At 40.9% G+C, this 18,105-nt stretch overlaps 1 protein-coding gene and 1 long non-coding RNA gene across 12 annotated transcripts in view; one reads left to right on the top strand and one right to left on the bottom strand.

Annotated features, from left to right (window-relative positions):
- The window catches only part of LOC148002663 (uncharacterized), a 29,460-nt gene extending 18,703 nt beyond the window's left edge, over positions 1–10,757 (bottom strand). Inside the window, exon 1 of the long non-coding RNA XR_015633589.1 lies at positions 10,547–10,757. This is a non-coding gene — a long non-coding RNA (uncharacterized LOC148002663). The remainder of the gene's footprint in view (positions 1–10,546) is intronic.
- Tp63 (tumor protein p63) overlaps positions 1–18,105 on the top strand; it is a 210,025-nt gene that overhangs the window by 102,879 nt on the left and 89,041 nt on the right. For 3 of the 11 annotated variants that reach the window (XM_087575457.1, XM_087575455.1, XM_087575459.1), the window contains exon 1: positions 14,658–14,852. In XM_087575457.1, the coding sequence (XP_087431583.1) occupies positions 14,664–14,852 (189 nt within the window). In that variant the 5' untranslated portion in view covers positions 14,658–14,663. 11 annotated transcript variants of the gene reach the window in all.

Raw genomic sequence — 18,105 nt, 5'->3', positions numbered from 1 at the left:
GCTTGGGTTCCTGCACTTGCCTCTCGCCATCAGATTATCTCTAGTGTTACTTTGTTCTGCTATTTCTGACAGTGGCTAGACTGTCCTATAAGCCTGTGTGACAGGAGTGCTGTAGACCTGTTTTCCTTTCTTTCAGTCAGTTATGGGGACAGAGTGTTCTGCTTTCGGGCGTGTAGTTTTTCCTCTCTACAGGTCTTCAGCTGTTCCTGTGGGCCTGTGTCTTGAGTTCACCAGGCAGCTTTCTTGCAGCAGAAAATTTGGTCTTACCTGTGGTCCCGAGGCTCAAGTTCGCTCGTGGGGTGCTGCCCACGGGCTCTCTGCAGCGGCAGCAACCAGGAAGACCTGTGCCGCCCCTTCCGGGAGCTTCAGTGCACCAGGGTTCCAGATGGTCTTTGGCTTTTTCCTCTGGCGTCCGAGATGTGTGTGCAGGGAGCAGTCTCTTCTGGTTTCCCAGGCTTGTCTGCCTCTCTGTAGGTTTAGCTCTCCCTCCCACGGGATTTGGGTGCAGAGAACTGTTTATCCGGTCTGTGTCCTTCAGGGTCCGGAGGTGTCTCTGGCAGGGGTCCTGCCGCTCCTGGGCCCTCCCCCACGGGAGCCCAGAGGCCTTATACAGTTTCCTCCTGGGCCAGGGATGTGGGCAGGGGTGAGCAGTGTTGGTGGTCTCTTCCGCTCTGCAGCCTCAGGAGTGCCCACCTGACCAGGCGGTTGGGTCTCTCTCTCACGGGGTCTAATTCTCCATTTCTTAATTCCCACATTTCTTGTATCTTTTATAAGCTCCATGCTTAGAACAACAACAACAAAAAAAAAAGTTTCATCCAACCTAAGTAAAGCTGTCTTGTACATTAGTGAACTTAATAAAAACCTGTCCTGGGCATTAAATCTTAATATATTTTTACAGCAGAATTCAAAGCAGGTGAATTGGATGGATGAGAAGGCAGTGTGGACAATACATAGAATTCCACATATAGAAATGCTTGTATAATGTTTCTTTTAGTTGATTGCTGCAGTAAAAATATGAAAGCAGCGGAACTGTTCCTGTGTGTACCCTGGCGGTCTCCCTACCTTGCTAGTTCCGGCTCCAGCCAGCCATTGGAACTATGGCTAATTTATCTCCGAGTACTATCTCTCCCACTGGCTCTCTGCTAGTCATGAACTCTCTGGTTTCAGTCACCTGGTAAAATCAAGACTCAACAAACTATAATCCAACAATCAGATTTACATGTTACATTCTCAATCCACAATACATCCACACAAGAAACTTACAACCAAGTAATAAGGATATAAACTGCCCAACTAGATAAGATATAATTTGCCCATCTAGACATACAAAATCCTGTACACATCCATTCTTTAAGAATAGTCATAACAACCTGTAAATGTGCAGAGAGGACTTTTAACATCTGCCTCCATGTTCTCTTGGCTGCTCCCATCCCTCACTCTGGTCTCTAAAACTTTTTCCCCACCCATCCTTCCTTCTCATCCAATGACAGGCCTCATTCTATCATGTACCTGCCTTCACCTGCATAATGAGATCAACCTAAAATTGATGTCACAGGTGATGTGACTCGTCTGGGATATGATATGCAAACAGGCCATGTGAGACTAACACAGAGTTACAAACATCAAGACCAATCACTTCCTTGCTTTGCACTGGCCACCTGGAAGCAAAATAGCTCGGTTGTGTCTACAGCCCTCAAGCATACAATGCCTTCTAGTTCCTGCCGTATAGAAATTTGGGATCACCATCATTACCACTATCCGCCATTTCTTTTCACCTTTCCTCTCATCTTTTGTCTTTGGAATTTTACATTTCCTCTGAGAAACAATGTAAGAGTCCTTCCTCAACTTGCCATTCTTTTCAGAAATAAAAAAGGTAGATATCCTGGGTGCTGAAGTATCATCATAACTATATCCAATTAGAGTCCCAGGGAATGTAATAACCAGCATTGGTGAAGGAGCATTTGATGGACTACTAATGGCTCATTCCTCCTGCCTTCACAGATGAGTACTGATGAAGAAATGGATCCTCGTTTAGATTTTAAATTTTACCCTGAGAATAAATTCTTCCCCCACCCTCTTCTGGAGTAGCCTCTTCCAAGGCCACAGATCTGTCAAGGGTGGTTTAAAAGTATCTTTTATGTCTAGGGCAATGGAGTTGTACTCTGTAATTGGTCACACGGGTCAGTCTTTACAAGGCATAGCATTCACCAGTGCAGAAAGGCATCCTGTACTCTTGTTTGCTGAGGGTCATAGGGCAAATGCTGTTGTGACAGTTGGGTGGACTTGGCCCACTTCTTTGTGGAGGGTGAGAAGGAGATGAGTTGCTATTGATCTGTGTGATGGTAGCAGCTGAAGGCGAGCCCTCAGATCATGTGGTCTTCCTGATAGACTTTCAATCCACATAAAGATTTTCTACTGAAATGAGGAGTTATAAAATCAGTCATAGGGAAGAAAGGTGACTCTAGCATGTGTTTTCTTGCAGGGATTTTAAGCCACCAAGTCTCAGTGAGCTTAAAGTTACCTCATGTGTTATACATGGTGAACTCAAACCGACTATAGGCTTACTCCGGTATTGCCTTCCTACATGATCATCTCTGTCCTATGAGCCCCAGGGCTCAATAACTCCACCTTCTTGTTTAGAAGCATTTTTGATGCTTTGATTTAGGGATGACCTTCTCAGTCCTTCCCTCTTTATCTCCCGACTGGGAACCAGTCACACCTCCTCCCTGTTTCATCGAACTGTGGCTTGTGACTTAACGCTAACTTGTCCTTTAGTTATCATCTTGCATGGTTACCATCCTGACCTTGTATTCGTGTGTTCATGTTTTTATGTAGAAATCTTTACTGGATGGGATAGTTTTAGGACCAACACTAAAACATATTGTTGCTTAGATCTTTTCAGAGACCATATTCAGGAAAATATGCAGGCATCATTCAGAAGGCATTATGCAATGCAGTGTGCAAATGTATGTTTGAGATGAAATAACATGATCTCTAATTGATAGTCTGTAAGACTCCTTTAAGACTTACTGTCTTCAGTGTATGTATGGTTTGATGTTATGTTCCAATTCAATCAACTAACTTTAAACCTTGACTGCCATTTTTTATCTGTTTCCTATTAACAAGGGAAAGGGAGTTAAAGGTTACATTGGCAGTTTGCCACACAGGAAGAACCAACGTATTTTGACTTGTTTCACTCTATAGTGACCGTGGAGATCAAACAGGGAGCATGGCCTGTGTGGTACTTGAGGATCAAGTACCAGAACTTCACCTGCTTGAGTGCCAAACTATTGGCCCCGGCAAACAACTACTATAGTTGCCAAATTAAGAAGTATAAAAAGGACCTTCTGGGGATTAAGGCAGAGGAGAAGATGCTGACTGTGTCTTCTAAGTATATGCTCTGCCTGAAGTATCAGTGAACTGATTTTGGTACAATCCTCCAAGCCCAGGCTGCAGCAGCTGTCCTGTTAAGTGTACCCTGGGACATTGCAGCTTGAGACCCTTATTCCACATAGGGTCTGAGTGAACAAAAGTCTGCACGGGTAAAAAGCAAGTGTACCCTGGGACATTGCAGCTTGAGACCCTTATTCCACATAGGGTCTGAGTGAACAAAAGTCTGCACGGGTAAAAAGCAAGTGTACCCTGGGACATTGCAGCTTGAGACCCTTATTCCACATAGGGTCTGACTGAACAAAAGTCTGCACGGGTAAAAAGCAAGTGTACCCTGGGACATTGCAGCTTGAGACCCTTATTCCACATAGGGTCTGAGTGAACAAAAGTCTGCACGGGTAGAAAGCAAGTGTACCCTGGGACATTGCAGCTTGAGACCCTTATTCCACATAGGGTCTGAGTGAACAAAAGTCTGCACGGGTAAAAAGCAAGGATTACAAAAATGGGAGTAGCAGATTATAATATCAATAATCCTGCCACTGTCCACTTAGCAACTAAACTCTAAATCATGACCAACTGTAACTTTTCTATTCTGTTTGTCTATCTCTCTGTCTCTCTGTCTCCCTGTCTCCATATCTATCTATCTATCTATCTATCTATCTATCTATCTATCTATCTATCTATCTATCTATCTATCCATCTATCTATCTATCCATCTATCTATCTATCTATCTATCTATCTATCTATCTATCTATCTATCTATCCATCCATCTATCTATCTATCTATCCATCCATCCATCCATCCATCCATCTATCTATCTATCCATCTATCTATCTATCCATCTATCTATCCATCTATCTATCTATCTATCTATCTATCCATCCATCCATCCATCCATCCATCTATCTATCTATCTATCCATCTATCTATCTATCCATCTATCTATCCATCTATCTATCTATCTATCTATCCATCCATCCATCTATCTATCTATCTATCTATCTATCTATCTATCTATCTATCTATCCATCCATCCATCCATCTATCGATCCATCTATCTATCTATCTATCTATCTATCTATCTATCTATCTATCTATCTATCTATCTATGCATCTTTCTTTATCTCTTCCTAGAGCTAGGAATAACAACCAGGTTCTTGCGTGCAAGGCAAGTGCTATATCATAAACCCTAGTGTTCTCTTATTTTTCATTTTGCTAGACCAAACATGTGTGTGTGAATGTATGCGTGTATATATTTGTGTTTACATGTATGAGCATGTATATGTGTACTTGTGTGCATTTATATGCATATATGTGTGCAAGAACACACACTTGCACAGCCATATGGGTTTTTAGATTATGCACACTGAAACCTTGCTTTTTCATGTGTGTTCTTTTATGATTTGAACACTACCAGAATATTTAAACTATTTCACAATTCTTATAATTACTTAGAATTTCACAATTCTTATAATTTATAATTTCATTTCATTTATTTATCTTTCAGTTTGGGTAAATTCCTCATTATTTTCGGTGTTTTGTTTGTTTGTCTGGTTGGATGTCATGCAACTGGGGCCTCATACAGGCTAAGCATCCATGGTTCTACTGAACAAGTTTCCCATTGCCGTCTAACATGAGTGAGCCTGAAAGACATTTCAGTATTTTCTAGAAGTTCCATATATTCTTCAGAGGCGGGACTTCTCTTGTTGCCTTTTAAAATCTCTTTCTGACAGAATTTTCCAGCTAAAGATGGATGCAGATAATGTTTTCTTACAAAATCAAAATAGCGTCCTCCACAGGCTGGAAGATCTGGCTCTGTCGCCCAGTCGCAGAGGCACACCCTGCTTGGTTGCACCACTTTTTAATTGAGTGGCGAATCAGGACGGGAGAGCTGGAAATAAGTCAATTCACGGTGTTAACAGTAGAAAGCTCAGGAGAGCAATCTTCAGCAAGGGACACATGGCTGAAAGGACCCGACAGACTACTGGAGTCCATTGTGTCCACAGGGCCTCTCAGTTTCCCTCGCAGACCATGCAAACAAAATGTTACTTTTTCTGAGGCTGCATTCCTGCACACTGTTGGCACGCGTGCAGGGCAGTAATCTCTTGGGTAATGAGCACTTGGTGCCGCACAAAGTGAGTCTGTGGGGATGGAGCCAGCGAATGTGAGTCCGGAGCTCAGCTCTAAGTGTAATTTATGTGTGAACTTCATTATGCGTTTAATCCCTGCGCAAGCATTTCCTTATTTGGGAACTGAAGCAAAGGAAGGCAAGCTTGCTTTACACCCCAGAGCTCTCCTGCGCACAGACTGTGCTGATTGCACTCTCAAGATGCAGGGGCTACAGAGCTGACTGAGGCATGGCCACTGCGCTCAAGTGCTTCCTTGTTATAGAATTCATAAACACATGGAGCGAGGTTCCGAGATGAGATGTGCAATAACACGAATTGAGCAAGAAATTAGCGACCGACTACCTAGAGGAAATACAGAACCATAAATAAATAACATACACACAGCACTATGTAGCAAAGAGCAAGTTTTGAAAGCATGTGAATTTTCCTTTTGGAGAAAACTATAGAACCAGCCAAAAGATTATGAAACATAATATATGTGTGTTGTAAGGCACAAGGTAAAATAAAATCCTAAGGCAATTATTACAAATCTCTAAGCTACTATGTCCCTCTTCATCAGTTAAAGAAGCTTTTCCCATATGTACTCAAATGGCACTATCCTAGAGAGGGAATTGATCACAAGATTATTATTAAAACCCCTTCATATATGAACGTTCAGTCTCCTTTTATGAAAAGAATGCTAGTAGCTAATTTCAAATCTGACGTTATGGACCCCAATGGTCCTTAGTAGATGTAACAAATGCTTTAGTATGTTCCACATGTGGGAAAGGCAACAGTGTACTATGACATCATGTTGTATTTATTTAAGGTTTTTTCTTCCTCCCATGTTCTACTGCCAAAAATGGAGCATGAGGCAACCCGATGCCGGGTGTATGGAAGGATATCCTCCTTTTGCTGCTCCTCAGTTCTAGAAAGTGCCATGGTTTGCCATACCTAAGTCACTTCAGTTCCGGCAGAGGCAGAAGAGTCAATTATCTTATATCCACTGAGGCCTCCAGTTGTCATTTCCTGAGCATTTCAACTCTCTTTAGTTGACCTTATTTGGGGGTATGTTTTCTAGTAAAACGCTGATTTGGGCCACAATATCCATGGCTGTACACTTAATACTGAGGAAGTAAAGCTGTCAGGACTGTACAGAGAATTACTGACTGCAGAAATGCCCTAGGACTTAGCCATTTACTGGCTTCACTTGCAGAGAGTCAGAGAGCTGACGGGCGATACCAAAGGCAGGTAGAAAAATCACTGAGTAGACTATCAAGCCTGTTTATGTGCACAAGCATTAAGTGCTTAGCATCTTGAGGTGGTACAACCCTGAGTGGCCAGAGCAGACCGCAGGTGGAAAGGAGGTAGCAAGGGCTGTGATTCAAAGGTACTGTGGGCTTTATATAGGAAAGCAGGGTCTTTCAAATTTCTTCCAAGGTGTAAAGCTGTCACTTCTCCTTTAACCTGGAGCAAAGGAGAATCCATTTAAGGAAATAAAAGTGAAACCTGAAGTCGCCAGGCCTTAAGTTGAATGGAAATTGACTGCCCCACAATTTCCTTAAGGGAGGAAATCCAGAAAAGACAAATGCCTTACATTGAATCTTGTCTGTTTTCATCAATAATAAACTTTATGTCATGGTCAAATAGACAAAAATAATTCCCAAAACTCAGGAATCCTAGTCACATCCAGGGTCAACCTGTGACAACAGAGTTTCCAGGACAGATTGAAAACTGAGGTGTCGAAGGGAAGCATTGTACTTGGCACAGCCACAAAAGCCAGATCACTGTCCTATATTCAGGGTCTGGGGCCAGAGATCTTTTATGTACAGTTGTTACAGGTAGGAGGAGTCAACTCTTTCCATTTTAGAAAGAAAGGCATGTTAACCTCTAGTATCGCATGGAGATACAGTTCAGTAGAGCTAGAAAGCAACATGATTTATTTTGTGATCTTCTTGAACGAGTATTTCTCACCTGTTCATTAAAAGGGACAAGCTTAAAGCCATGTAGGCCCCCGACCCTGATCACTGACTGTGACTGCAGAGTACTTTCCCTCCCTGCCTGTTGGGATTTTTGATGCCTGGACCACTTAGTGTGGTGGCGGGCGTCTCTACACATACTGTGCCATCAAATCAGAAGGCTAAGATAAGGACAGAGATATAATTATTCCTCAGACTATTGAAACTTTAAGACATTGTAATGTTTGAAAGTGAGAAGTTGAGGATGTAGCAAAACATGGAGCTATGGACATGAATAAATAAGAATGATAGTTATATTTTGTAGAACCTATCATGTAACTTCTGATGTAGAGCTGGCTAGGAGAGTTAAATATAATATAGGATACAAATTTGACTTTTAAGGGGGAAGTATTAAAAATGTTAAATAAACATAGCCGGAATTTGATGTGAGCTGGTTTGATGTGAAGACCTGCTATTTGTAAATCAAACCAGTGGGTGTGGAGTGAACCTGTTTATTTTAATGAGTAATACCAAGTTCCAAAAGGAGGAAGTTACTCACTTATATAATATAATGAATTAATGTTGTAGCTTTTCTATTCTGGTATCACATTAGATTTCTGAAAAACTCTCGAGTTGGACAACCTAAAAAGGCAGACTTCTTACTTGAGATCTTGGTAATCAGAGGGTTCAGTTCACTGTTAGTTGGCCCTGTTGCTTTCTGTTTTGTGTTGAGGTGAACCATCTTAGCCTGAGCAAGTGTGGGAGGAAATGGCACTACACCCTTTAACACCTATGTCTTCAACTAAGCTCTGCTGCTAAAGCTCCAGGCCCTGAACCACGCCATCAGCCAGGGGCTAAACCTCCACCACATGAGCACTGGGGAGTGCGTGAGATCGAAGGGGGAGAATGGTCTAAACAGAAGCGATAATGCATACAGTGTGGGGAGCAATGGGTGGTAGCTATTGGCTTTTGGAATAGTGTGTATATATATATATATATATATATATATATATATATATATATATATATGTGTGTGTGTGTGTGTGTGTGTGTGTGTGTGTGTGTGTGTGTGTGTGTGTGTGTGCACATACCACAGTGAGTACATGGAGCTCATAGGATAACCTTGGCTAGCAGGCCTCACTTTTCAACTTGTTTGAGAAAAGACCCCTTTGCTATGTGTTGCTTTGTACATCTGGATAGCTGGCCTGAAAGATGCTTTGAGGATTCTCTGGTCTTTACCTCCCATGTCACAATAAGAAAACTGTAATTACAGACATGTGCTAGTGCACTTGACTTTACATGGGTTCTGGAGATTACAAATCAGCTCCTGCTTACACGCCAAGCACTTTGCCCTATGAACTATGTTTCTACCTATGCAATGTTATCTGTTGGTTGAATTATTGAATTTATGCTGCTATGCTTTTACCAAATAGCATATTATATTGCTTTAAGGCCATTGCATGAACAAACATAACTTTAATATTTAAGATAATACATACATTTTATGAATCTTATATACTTATATGTAATTTGTCCTTCTGGTATAGTTTATATCAAAATTTTAACAAGGGATGCTCTAGGTTCTAAAAAATGTGATTACATTTTATTCTGTGTACTCTTATTTCATATATCATAAAATGATATGTTCATAATATCAATAAGTAGTGCAAATGTTAAATCCCAAGAAGTCATTTTATTTATACAGTGTTCAGAATCCTTATGTCCATTTCTAATCAAAGGAGAAGTAACATTATTATTGATCAATTTTTAACGTTAATATCATTATAAATAACAAGAGCTTACAGATTTAATCAGAGGTGTTGGAGGGCAAGCATAGGCTATTTTCAGAGCATTTGAAGGAGAAATCCTTGATGGACTTGGTGGCTCATGCCCATAATCCTAGCTCCTCTAAAGCTGAGAGAAGGACAATTGCAAAGCCAAGGCCTAGTGTGTACATTACCCTGACCTCATGGCAAATAGATAAATAAACAACGGAATGTAGAGGATTAGTGGAGGTTGAAACACAATCTCACCAGCAAGCAAATAATCTATGGTAAAAGTAGAGTTGCCCATTTCATTGTTAAAGGTAGAAAGGATATCTTACAGTGTTGTGATGGGGAGAGTCTTCTGAGTATGTTTTGGGACTATGGAAATTAGGATGATACCATATCCATTCAGTTACTTAGGCCAGAACATTTGCCCCAGTATTTTTAACTGTGTGACTATGTACCAAGAAAATGGCCAAAATGCTGCGCTAATTAACAAAAGTAATATTGTATCTCATGTTAATTTTTTGCTGTCCATAAACACAGGAGAATACCAATGTTAACAATAATTGTGAGTGATATGCTTATAGTTGGCTTTTAAACATTAGAGTTTTCAGGTTTTGCTTCTAATTATCAGATTACCCTTTAGTCTAATTTTCTATCATAATGAAGAATTATATGAAAGATGATTATATCGCTCCATTTCTACATCTATTGAGTTGGACTGTTTTGGAGACCTTCAAAAGCCAAGCATTATCTAAAAGCAGGGATGTGATGTGGTTAAAACTCGGCTATTATTATAATCACAGAGTGGACTGAATCACAGAGTCTGCTGAATGAACTGCAGACTGCTCTGTCCATGGCACTGGAGGAAGGTGAAACAGAGAATTAGAGGAGATAGGAAGCTGTAGCCTAATCATCCATCAGAGTTGCATGTAGATCTGGGGGGTGAAAATACTCAGAATTTCACTGTCACCGCAATGTCTTCATTTATGAAGCAGCACCAGTGTACTTCTAAGTCATCATTTTCATGAGAATTAAATAATTATATTTGGAAACATACATGACCCAGAAGAAGTTCAAAGACAGGCAGACAGAAAGATGAGGGAGGGGAGGAGGGTGGGAGGGAGGGAGGGGGAGAGAGAGAGAGAAAGAGAGAGAGAGAGAGAGAGAGAGAGAGAGAGAGACCGAATGCTCTCTACTATTTTAACTTTTACAATAACACGTATACAGAACCTTCTATCTTGAACACAACCATCAGATTTGGACAGAATGTCCTGCCCCATCTGTGTTAGAAGGCATCCCCACCTTTCAGAGCCTACCTGCTGACCCTAAGCAGGTGTGGCCTTATATCTTGATTCTGAATGCAGCTTTGGACCAAAGAGGGAGTTGATCAGGTGACTTCGCAGTTTATAAAAATGTTCATCATTATCCCTAGTGCCGGCACAGAGGGAAGGAAATCAGTTAGCCAAGGGAAGATCGGAGTTTGAAGAGTTACTCTGTGTTCTCTGTCAGTTACCCTTCAATTTGGATGGTAACTGACATTTAAAGATGTGGCTGATTTGGTTTGCAGCAGCTCGGAAAGTCCCTACAGCCCTGAGCTTCCCCTGTGCTCTAAAAACCCCAATCTCTTTTTGGACTCTCACCGCTTTATCAAGCTGGCAAGGTTCCCTCTCCACAAATGATTATTAAGGATTTGAGATGTTGAGCTTAGATTGGAGTCATTATTTTTCCTCTCTATTTTAATGAACTACTGTGCTGTGATTTTTCTGGGAACAGATTTCCACAAAATAAGTGTTTATTTCATAATAAGCTTTGGGAAAAGAGTCTCTGTTCGACTCGCTTTTTCTTTCTTCTAGAAGAAAACTGAAACACAGGCATTTATATATATTACATGTGATAGGCGTGACAATACTTTCTAACTTCAAATGCATTGTTTAATGAAAGAGTATGCAATACTTGTATTGAAAGGTAGAATTTTACAACAGTTAATTGACACCATATAATGTAAGATTTTACTTCAACTAGGAGATTCAAGAAGCACCCTGAAGAGAGAGTTAAAAGACTATCAAAACAAACACATGCATCAGGTGAACATTGAATACAGGTTAATGGGAACCAGATAGAGAGATGACGGAGTGCCCAATGAAGAAGCAGACAGAGAAGAGGAGTAGGACAGAAGGGAACAGAAAGGGTCTCTGTATAATGGGCACAGTAGGGAGGACAAATGCCCCAGCAAATGAACATGGGACCAACCTGCAATGGGTTCAAAGTGTTTTCTAAATAGTTGTTTATCCTATTGGAATTGTGGTACCCTGTGAGTGCCCCCTTACTTGCTCTAGGAAAGGTAAAGAAAGGATAACTGCAGGTCCTAGGAGAGAGAACACATTGCAATTTTTCCCTTTTGCTGCCTCCTCGCCCAGATACCTTTTAGTTAAGACATAGAAAGATAACTAAATGTAAAACTAGATACACAGTCTTTCTTAGAGTTTTAAGCATTGCAATTAAAAACAAACGAAGAAGTTGCCAATTCTTGGTTTTCTTTGGTAAATAAATAATCCCAAGTACTCGTAATCTTGGCTTCTAATCTCCCTTGTCTTCTAAGTCAAGAAAATGAATTTCTTTAGGAGGACCACTATGAAGTGTAAGACTGAGTTCCACAAAGCCTATGATTTTCCCTTCTATTGCGTTGACCCCAGCCATAGGACAGACTTACTGTTTATCCACAAACCCTGCTTGAATGTCTCATTTTCTAGAGATCTTTCTGTGCCGTGTTGTTCCCTAGCCAACTCTGCATGGCCTGGGTTCAAATCCTTCCGAACCGTTGTCCCAAGAAAAGCAGAATGCATGAAACTGTTACTTTTCCATAAGCTCTCAGCTTGATTAAGCACATGGTTCTTACATCCAGGATGCTAATTCTGAAACCAAACACTAGCAGATAGACTTTAATTAGCACTTTGAGGAATGTTTATGTTAAATTCAAATCGATCTGAATAGTTAGCTAATTTTTCTTCATGGAAATATCCTAAAGCAAAAATAAAGAAATAATATGCGTTTTAATTCCCAATTCCTGGCTTCCTTTTGCTCTGTGCCCTTTAAGTATTTACAACTCTTCATGGCTTAACTTCATCATTTGTACAATGCAGAGATAAACAAACTGAGGGACAGCTATCAAAGCAAAGTGAGGGAACTCTGTGTAGCACTTCTCCTAATCCTAGGCAAAGACACAGACTTCCCTCTTTGTAAAGGTCTTTAGGAATCCTGAGCTCTGACACACTGTCATTTCCCAAATGAGGAGTCTGCATCAGGCCTGGTTGAGTAACTTGCCCCTAGGACATGGAGCTGGCTAAAGCCTGAACTGGAAACATAACTCTAGTCTCTAAATCCCCTGCCCAGGCTCTTTTCCTCAGCTACCCAAAGTTCTAAACTAGCCATGGCCCTTCGCTCTTAGATTCCTGTCTAAAATCTTGGTCCATGCATGACTAAGACCACAGAATGATCTGTTTGCGTGATTAACACATAGAAAGAAAGAGACTTTTCACCCCCAAGTCCTACTGGGAATCTTTTAACATCATTTAAAAAAATGTTTGTTTAACCTGTGATTGTTTTGTATATAATTAATAATAGCTCAGTTAAAGGATTCAAATTATTGTACTGTCAAATTAGTATAAAAATTAATGTAATAACAGATTTACTTTAAAATAGCCATTCTCAAGGAAAAATTCATTTGAGATTAAATGATAGGTTGAATAAAATTTCTTTCTTGAGCCTGAAGCTTCTGGGGGATCCAATACTGGCTTTCAAAACACACTTGGGATCATCCAACCTTTATATTAGCTCTTAACCTGTCATGGGGAATAAATTGGGAAGGCGTGGATTGAATGATTCTACTACATTTTTAGCACCCCCACCTAGGTTTTGTTTGGTTTACGTAGGTAGTAAGACGCGTAATTTCTCCTCATACTTAAGTGAGGAAGTAAATGGTTTTTATGATATAATTTTGTAGTATTTAAAAACCTCATATTCTTGAATATTTGAGATTAAATTATATATAGGAGATTTTTCTTTCCAGGAAAAAGGAAAGGGAGAGGGGGGCTTCACAATTAACAATCATTCCTGGGTCTTTAAAATAACCTTTACCCTAATGACCACTTCATCCTTTTCCTGAATGACATTTGGAAATACAAAGTGGATTTAGACAGAAGGCAAAACCAAATTCATAAATATATTACAAATGTTAATTCTAGTATTTTTATAGTAAACTATTATGAGCACTAGATTTTTTCTGATTTTTTTAAACTCCTAAATTTTAAAAGAAATCTAATATTCACTCTTACTAATCTCAGTTAGTTATAACTTTAGGTACAGTAGAGAAAACTGTGTTTTGGATTCAGGGAGGTTAATGTTCAGATACAAGGCTGGCTGGATTTGAAGCCCTAGGTAATAATAACGACAGAGCGTGTAAGAAATTATGTCAGAATTTGGGCACACTCCGTCTTCACTAAGTCTAAGAAGAGAAGAAAGTCTATAAGAATATTTTTATGTGTTTATGCAAATCCATGTACTTTGATCAAAGATAACCCTTTTAGTCATTTAAATAGAAACATGACAGAAAATAATCAATATTCAATTTTGTTATACATTCATAATAAGTATCTTTAGAGCCTTAATAGAAACTGAATATGGAATATACTAGAGAAAAGAAATATACAAATAGAGGAGGGGATTTTGGAGCCTGGCTATGCTTCCCAGGGCTTCTACTTAACTGCATGTTGTTTTATACAGGATGTTTGTTTTATAAGTCTAGCCAGACTGATGATTTCAATTGCTTCTGAAACATATTTTGAGCAGGCAAGTGGCTTACAGTGCTTGACGTGAATCTGCTGGTATATGCATGATAAGAATAAAGCGAATACTTGGGCTGACAGGCAGTCTCTTTTGGAGTTCTATATTGAGACAACCAACACACACGTAATTTTTCCCTAACCTCTAACTTTGTGAAGTAATTCTTAAAAATCCCAAAGGCAGCGGGGAAAAAGTCTTCCAAAACTTTCGCACAACTTCTCCTTCTCAACTGGAAAGTGTAGTAACCACTTCAGGTCCCGCCTCCCTCCCTTCTGCGTGTCTGGTGGGGGTGGTAAGTTTGTTGGGGGGGGGGGAGATTTTGTTTTGTTTTTAGGACAGAGTGCACTTTCTTATGAAAGAGACAGGGAAAGTTTTACCTGTCTGTCTTCTGCTCTCTCTCTCTTTCTCTCTCTTTTTTTTTCTCTTTTCTTTTAAAGATTGGTGATAAGGAATTCTAACTACTTAATGAGATGGGAGAGGCCTCACTCCATTGGAGTAGAGGAGCCCAGGTGGAAGTTGATGGATTGGACAGGTAAAGTGAAGAGTCCCGCCCCTCATGCCTATAGTTGGGTATATATTAGGGAACCTTAAAGTATGTACAGAGAGAGAAAGAGAGAGGCACCTGAGTTCTGTTATCTTCGTAGAAGATTCCCAGCGGCAGGCTCTCAGAGGGGGTGGGGGGCTGGCAAAGCCCTGGAAGCAGAGAAGAGGAGAGCAGCCTTGGCCAGTCTCACTGCTAACATGTTGTACCTGGAAAGCAATGCCCAGACTCAATTTAGTGAGGTAAGGCTTTAAGATTTGAGCCCTCTGCGTAGAGACGCTTTGCTTCACTTCTTCTTTTAAATAAAAACAAACATAGTTGTGGTTCTAGTGACCCGACGTAAACCTGTCTGCAAGTGGCGTGTGGGAATCCTCTTTTCTGAGTGAATGTTTTCTGTAGTGACTGTAGGAATTTCTTTTATTTTCTTTGCGTGTCAGGTGAAACAGTAGGAGCAAAAGGGAAAACAAAAATTCCTGGGTGACATTATGTATTCGAAGAAACACAATATTCAGGATTTTACAAAATTGCTTTTCTTGTAAGAAGAGCAGCGGAAGTAGACAGCATTCTGCTAGAAACTTTGAGTGTGTGAATGTAGCAGTGAGACACATTCATTGATTGCGTATTAACTCTTTCATTCAGTTCTCCAGGCTTCATGCTAAAAGGAAATTTTTTTTTTCAAACTAATGAAGTAGGCTTGTTTAAAGCTAGCTCTTTTAGATGCATCAGTCCCGGGAGCTCATTTAAATATAGAGATCCTCCAGTACTGTCCGCACTGTGAGGTGACTGAGGTAGAAGTTTACTGTGGTGGAAGTTACTTCAGAATAGTATGCTATTAACAATTTGTGTGTGTGTGTGTGTGTGTGTGTGCGTGTGTGTGTGTGTGTGTGTGTGTGTGCACGAAAGTGAGCATCAGAGCGTACAAGATGTTAAGGTTTGGCAGTCCTCTGCTCTCTTCTTAGCAAGTTTGATTTAGCGATTTTAATCACTGGGCACAGGGATGAGGGGGAAGTAAACCGCTGGTCAGACTGGAGGGCTCTGAGGATGTTCCCTGAGGCCCGCAAGGCCTAACAATGATATTGGTTTACATTCCTAGGAAGACGCAGCTGTGTTGACACTGATCTGATTGGGAGGGTGCAGGGGCTGGCTGTCCAGAAAGAGTCCAGTCTTTCCTTTCTGATGGGAAGACCCGTAGGTGAATGCTCGGTTAAAGGAGGCTGGGGTGCGGGGATCCAGCTCCTTAATAGTCCAAACAAATCCTAGCAACCAGCACACACTGCAAGAGGAAGAGAAGCAAAGGGCAGTAGAGCAGGGCCAGAGCTGTGTGACTGACCATGCTGTTGTCTAGACGCCTGAACTGTGCAAATATAACAGGGGAAATATCAAGTTATCTCAAGGAGGAAAAGGAAGTGCCTGCTTTCCTTTAAAACAGACAGGCAGGCAGGCTTGCCTGTCCTTGCTAGAGAAACTTGAGTTTCTTGTTTTGCTCTCCTGTTGAAAGGGAGCTTATAATGTTAGCAAACAATTTTAAAGAAATGCTATAAGTTGTATGTGCGTCCGGCTTTTTCCGCTGCGTCCGATGTTGCTCAGTTTCCATAATTAAGAAAACGGTCGGTCTGTCCATCTAATTCCATGTGTATTTGTAGGCTGTTTTTGCGCGGTGAGTTTTAAGTGTCTAGGGGGTAGCTCTCTGTGAGGGAAGCAAAGTTCGTTCTGAGATATGGGTGAGGGTATTACAAACCTGGTGTCAAGGTACAAAGAAATGATCGTCTTAAAAATTTTTTTATCAGAAAAGCCATTTTTAAAAAACATGGCAACGGTATATATCTGCGGGAAAACTGCCTTTCATAGAAACAGTCATTTTTATGTGCAGGAATATGGCAACCTTATCATGAAGGAAATACCTCTACGCAGGCTTTTCAGCTGCTAGACAGAGACTAGCGAGGGTTCTGGAGACTGCTGGGCCAGCTGCTGGAACACTCCTGAGTTGCGTAGAAGACAGCTACCAAAGAACATGGCTGAACTTCCTGTTGTCTGAATCACTTTCCTCACTTGCTTCATGGCTTTCCTAGTCTCCCATCAGTGTATGCATTATGTCGTAACTTCATGGCCAGCTTCTGTTATAACCAGCCTCCTTGTCTGTGTGGGCTTCTCATTAATATCTGGTGCTGCCTCTATGTATACAAAATATTTGGGTCCTCATGCTTCTCTAACTATGGAGTTTTAATAAAGAAGAATGGCCCTTTGATAGTCTTGTTTATCTGTACCCACCAATATAGAAATAGTAAGAATTATTAAACCTGGACAGGTTGGGGAATATAAAGGAATATAGAGCAAGTATTATTTATAACTATAATGTACTCTCTGGCTTAACATATTGTTTTAAACTTAACTTACTGAGAATTTGAGTTGATAATCCAAAAATTAGTAAAGAGGTAGTATGTTCCCTCTCTATCCTCTCTTCAGTTTTCCAGTTATTTCCCTGCAGCTGAGCTGATTCAGGGAAGGTGCTAATGAGCAGGAAGGGCCCAGAAGGAGGATATGGGTAAGAAGTGACAGGTAGGGCTTAAAGTCTGCCTTTGTGTGACAATGGAGAAGTACCAAGCCTGCACTGGGACCTAGTGCCAAGCTTGTAACCATCCCAGACTCAGATAGACAGTGTCACAAGAAAGGAATTTCTTCACAGACCAAACTCTACTCTCTAAAACAATAACACAAAAAGAATGAAAAAAACAAAACAAAACAAAACAAACCCTAGACTTATGCCCTCCTAACCCTCATTACAATACTGCATCAATATTTGTGTGTGTGTGTGTGTGTATGTGTGTGTGTGTGTGTGTGTGTGTGTGTGTGTGTAGAGGCTCATGTGTATGTGTGTGGTGTATGTGTGTGCCTGTGCATGCGTGGGGTGTGTGTGTGTGTGTGTGTGTGTGTGTGTGTGTGTGTGATGTGTGTAGGCTCATGTGTATGTGTGTGGTGTATGTGTGCCTGTGTATATGTGTGGGGTGTGTGTGTGTGTGTGTGTGTGTGTGTGTACGTGTGCACGCACACCTGAGAAAGATAGATAGAGAGAAAGAGAGAGAGAGAGAGAGAGAGAGAGAGAGAGAAGAGAGGAAAAGAAATGAGGAGAGAGAAGCTTCGTTTCAAAAAGAGATCTTTGCTGAAACATCCCAAGTTTGGAGAGGGAAAAGGACATTTTTGTGAATTGATACTAAACAGAATCCAAGACTCGAAATTCCATTTTACTACTCAGAGTTTACTGTTTCTCATTTTGGACGAGAGTGTTCTATGTATACAACTAGGCACTACTTGCTACCATTGTTGCGCGGCACTCTGTGGAGCAACTGTACACACTTTGAAGAGGACTGTTGTAACTGACGTAGCTGCCCAGAGAGCTTTCTGTGAAACACTTGAGCAATGCTTCGGGAAAAGTACTGCAGCCTCAGTGAGGGCTCCTGCAGGTCAGGCCACTACTCACGCAACTACCTCAGGGCCTGC

Source organism: Rattus norvegicus, chromosome 11 (assembly GCF_021556685.1).
Source record: "Rattus norvegicus strain SHRSP/BbbUtx chromosome 11, alternate assembly SHRSP_T2T, whole genome shotgun sequence".
Lineage (NCBI taxonomy): Eukaryota > Metazoa > Chordata > Mammalia > Rodentia > Muridae > Rattus > Rattus norvegicus.
This window is presented reverse-complemented; position numbering and strand designations above follow the sequence as displayed.